The sequence below is a fragment of the Cynoglossus semilaevis genome, chromosome 17, assembly GCF_000523025.1.
Source record: "Cynoglossus semilaevis isolate Cse_v1.0 chromosome 17, Cse_v1.0, whole genome shotgun sequence".
Lineage (NCBI taxonomy): Eukaryota > Metazoa > Chordata > Actinopteri > Pleuronectiformes > Cynoglossidae > Cynoglossus > Cynoglossus semilaevis.
In genome coordinates, this window is record NC_024323.1 from 16,342,314 (window position 1) to 16,344,867 (window position 2,554).

General features: G+C 52.4%; 1 protein-coding gene across 2 annotated transcripts in view; it reads left to right on the forward strand.

Annotated features, from left to right (window-relative positions):
* LOC103393715 (serine/threonine-protein kinase N1-like) overlaps positions 1-2,548 on the forward strand; it is a 7,290-nt gene extending 4,742 nt beyond the window's left edge. The window contains exons 9-18 of one of the 2 annotated variants that reach the window (XM_025064365.1): positions 39-130; positions 362-431; positions 554-645; positions 750-926; positions 1,001-1,063; positions 1,143-1,219; positions 1,315-1,457; positions 1,700-1,807; positions 1,886-1,966; positions 2,141-2,548. In XM_025064365.1, coding sequence (XP_024920133.1) covers positions 39-130; positions 362-431; positions 554-645; positions 750-926; positions 1,001-1,063; positions 1,143-1,219; positions 1,315-1,457; positions 1,700-1,807; positions 1,886-1,966; positions 2,141-2,344 — 1,107 coding nt within the window. In that variant the 3' untranslated portion in view covers positions 2,345-2,548. The remainder of the gene's footprint in view (positions 1-38; positions 131-361; positions 432-553; positions 646-749; positions 927-1,000; positions 1,064-1,142; positions 1,220-1,314; positions 1,458-1,699; positions 1,808-1,885; positions 1,967-2,140) is intronic. The other variant, XM_025064366.1, reaches the window with a different exon arrangement.
* The last annotated feature ends 6 nt before the right edge of the window (positions 2,549-2,554 follow it).

Consider the following 2,554-nt stretch of genomic DNA (forward strand, 5'->3'; position numbering starts at 1 on the left):
TCCCTCCGTTCTCTTCCTCCTCCTTTTCTTTCCTTCAGGACCAGACGCCCGTCGCTGAGGCTCCGCCCACCACCGCGGTCCCCGTCCACGAGCAGCCGACCAGGTCCCTGTCCCAGAACTCTTTACGCAGGTACTGAAGACCTCATCACATATGTCTGCCCCCCCACTGACCCCCCCCAGTACAACATGGTCTAATTAGTTTGAGCAGCAGGGGGTGCTGAAACACCTCAGCTCATAGAGAAGTGTGTTCTACATATGGACAATGATTTGTCTTTTTAAATCCAGTGGGTGTGGCTTATACTCAGGTGTGACCAATAGAATCAAAGAAACTACAGTAAATGTCACCCTGTCTGTGCTCCAGCAGGGGGGGCTCTCTCTGTCTGCAGGACTTCAAGTTGGTGGCAGTTCTGGGCAGGGGGCACTTTGGGAAGGTAAATATAACAGACCTGTGTAGTGACCGACTGGTTCTGACCGACTGGTTCTGACCGACTGGTTCTGATCGACTGGTTCTGACCGACTGGTTCTGACTGACTGGTTCTGACCGACTGTTCAGGTGCTGCTGTCAGAGTCCAGGAGGAGCGGCGCTCTGTTCGCCATCAAGGCCCTGAAGAAGGGCGACATCGTCGCACGTGACGAGGTGGAAAGGTGACGACCTCACACACACACACACACGCTTTGTACTTGTCTCCCTGCAGTTACAAGTGTCTCACGCCCCTCCCCCCCTCACCCCCCCGTCTGTCTGTCTCCAGTCTGATGTGTGAGAAGCGGATCTTTGAGACCGTCAACAGTTCCCATCATCCCTTCCTGGTCAACCTGTTCGCCTGTTTCCAGACTCCAGAACACGTGTGTTTTGTCATGGAGTACACGGCGGGAGGAGACCTGATGATGCACATCCACGCCGACGTCTTCTCCGAGCCACGGGCTGTGTGAGTCCTCCGTGTGTGTGTGTGTGTGTGTGTGTGTGTGTGTCCTGATCTGGTTGGTCTCCGTCCGTCCACAGGTTCTACTCGGCCTGTGTGGTTCTGGGTCTGCAGTTCCTCCACGACCATAAGATCGTGTATCGGTGAGTCGCCGTCGCGGACGTGTTTGTGTCAGGTCAAAATGGTGGTCAGTGTAGTGACGTTGTTGTGGTTCTGGGTCAGGGACCTCAAACTGGACAACCTGCTGCTGGACAAAGACGGATTTGTGAAGATCGCCGACTTTGGTCTGTGTAAAGAAGGTCAGTGAGTCACCTTTATTTATTCACGTTTGAAGGTAAAATATATTCCACCCTCAACGAAAAAAGACGAAAAAAAAAATGTCTGTATTTTTAAGGCATGGGTTTCGGGGACAAGACCAGTACCTTCTGTGGGACCCCCGAGTTTCTGGCCCCAGAAGTTTTGACCGACACGTCGTACACCAGGGCAGTGGACTGGTGGGGGCTGGGGGTCCTCATCTACGAGATGCTGGTCGGAGAGGTCAGTTTGTGGAAGGGTCAGAGTTTGGGTTTCACCAGCGAATCAGGAGACCGAAAAAAGACGATTGATTGATTGATTGATTGATTGATTGATTATTTTGGGCCACGAAGCTTTGTTTCGATGGATGACATCGTAAACCTTGTGGCTGAATTCTTCTTCCCTCCCAGTGTTTTTGAGGATGTCGTGAGCGTCTTCAGTTCTAATCTGTCAGTGTGTTAAAAATAAGGTTCGCTTCCCTTTAGTCTCCGTTCCCTGGTGACGACGAGGAGGAAGTCTTCGACAGCATAGTCAACGACGAAGTGCGTTACCCTCGCTTCCTGTCCACCGAGGCCATCGGCATCATGAGACGGGTCAGAGTCAGCCCCGCCCTGATGATGTCACAGTTTGAGTTGAGTTTTGTCTGATGGTTGTTGTTCCTCTGGTCCCAGTTGTTGAGGAGAAACCCCGAGAGACGTCTGGGCTCCGGAGAAAAGGATGCTGAAGATGTGAAGAAACAGCCGTTCTTCAGGGTGAGAACATCGTAGACCCTGGTGGTTCTGGGTGGAAACACCCGCTGTTTAATTTAAAGAATACGTAGAAAAAAACTGTGCTGAAGAAACCGGCGTTTTGACAGAACCTCAGGTGAAAATCAGCAGAATTTCAAATGTGAATCGTTTCCTGTTTTCACGCCTGGTTTCCCTCAGGGCGTGGACTGGGAGGCACTTCTCCGGAAGAAGGTCACGCCGCCGTTCGTGCCGACAATCAAGGGAAGAAACGACGTCAGTAACTTTGACACGGAGTTCACGGCCGAGGCTCCGGGCCTCACGCCGCCCCGCGAGAGACGCACGCTCACCCGCAAGGAGCAGGACTATTTCAAGGACTTCGACTACACCTCTGACTTGTTTTAAGGTCAGAGGTCAGGGGTCAGGGGTGTTAATGCTGCCCACTGCCAGCCACAGACTCTGACAGGAGACCGAGAAGTAAAGGCTGAGTCTGTGCTGTAACCATGGAAACAGAGTCTGGAGACGACGTCAGCAAAGACACATCACTTTCACTGTGACCTGTATGTGTGTGTGTGTGTGTGTGTGTGTGTTGTCACGGTCCTGCTGAGCTCCAAA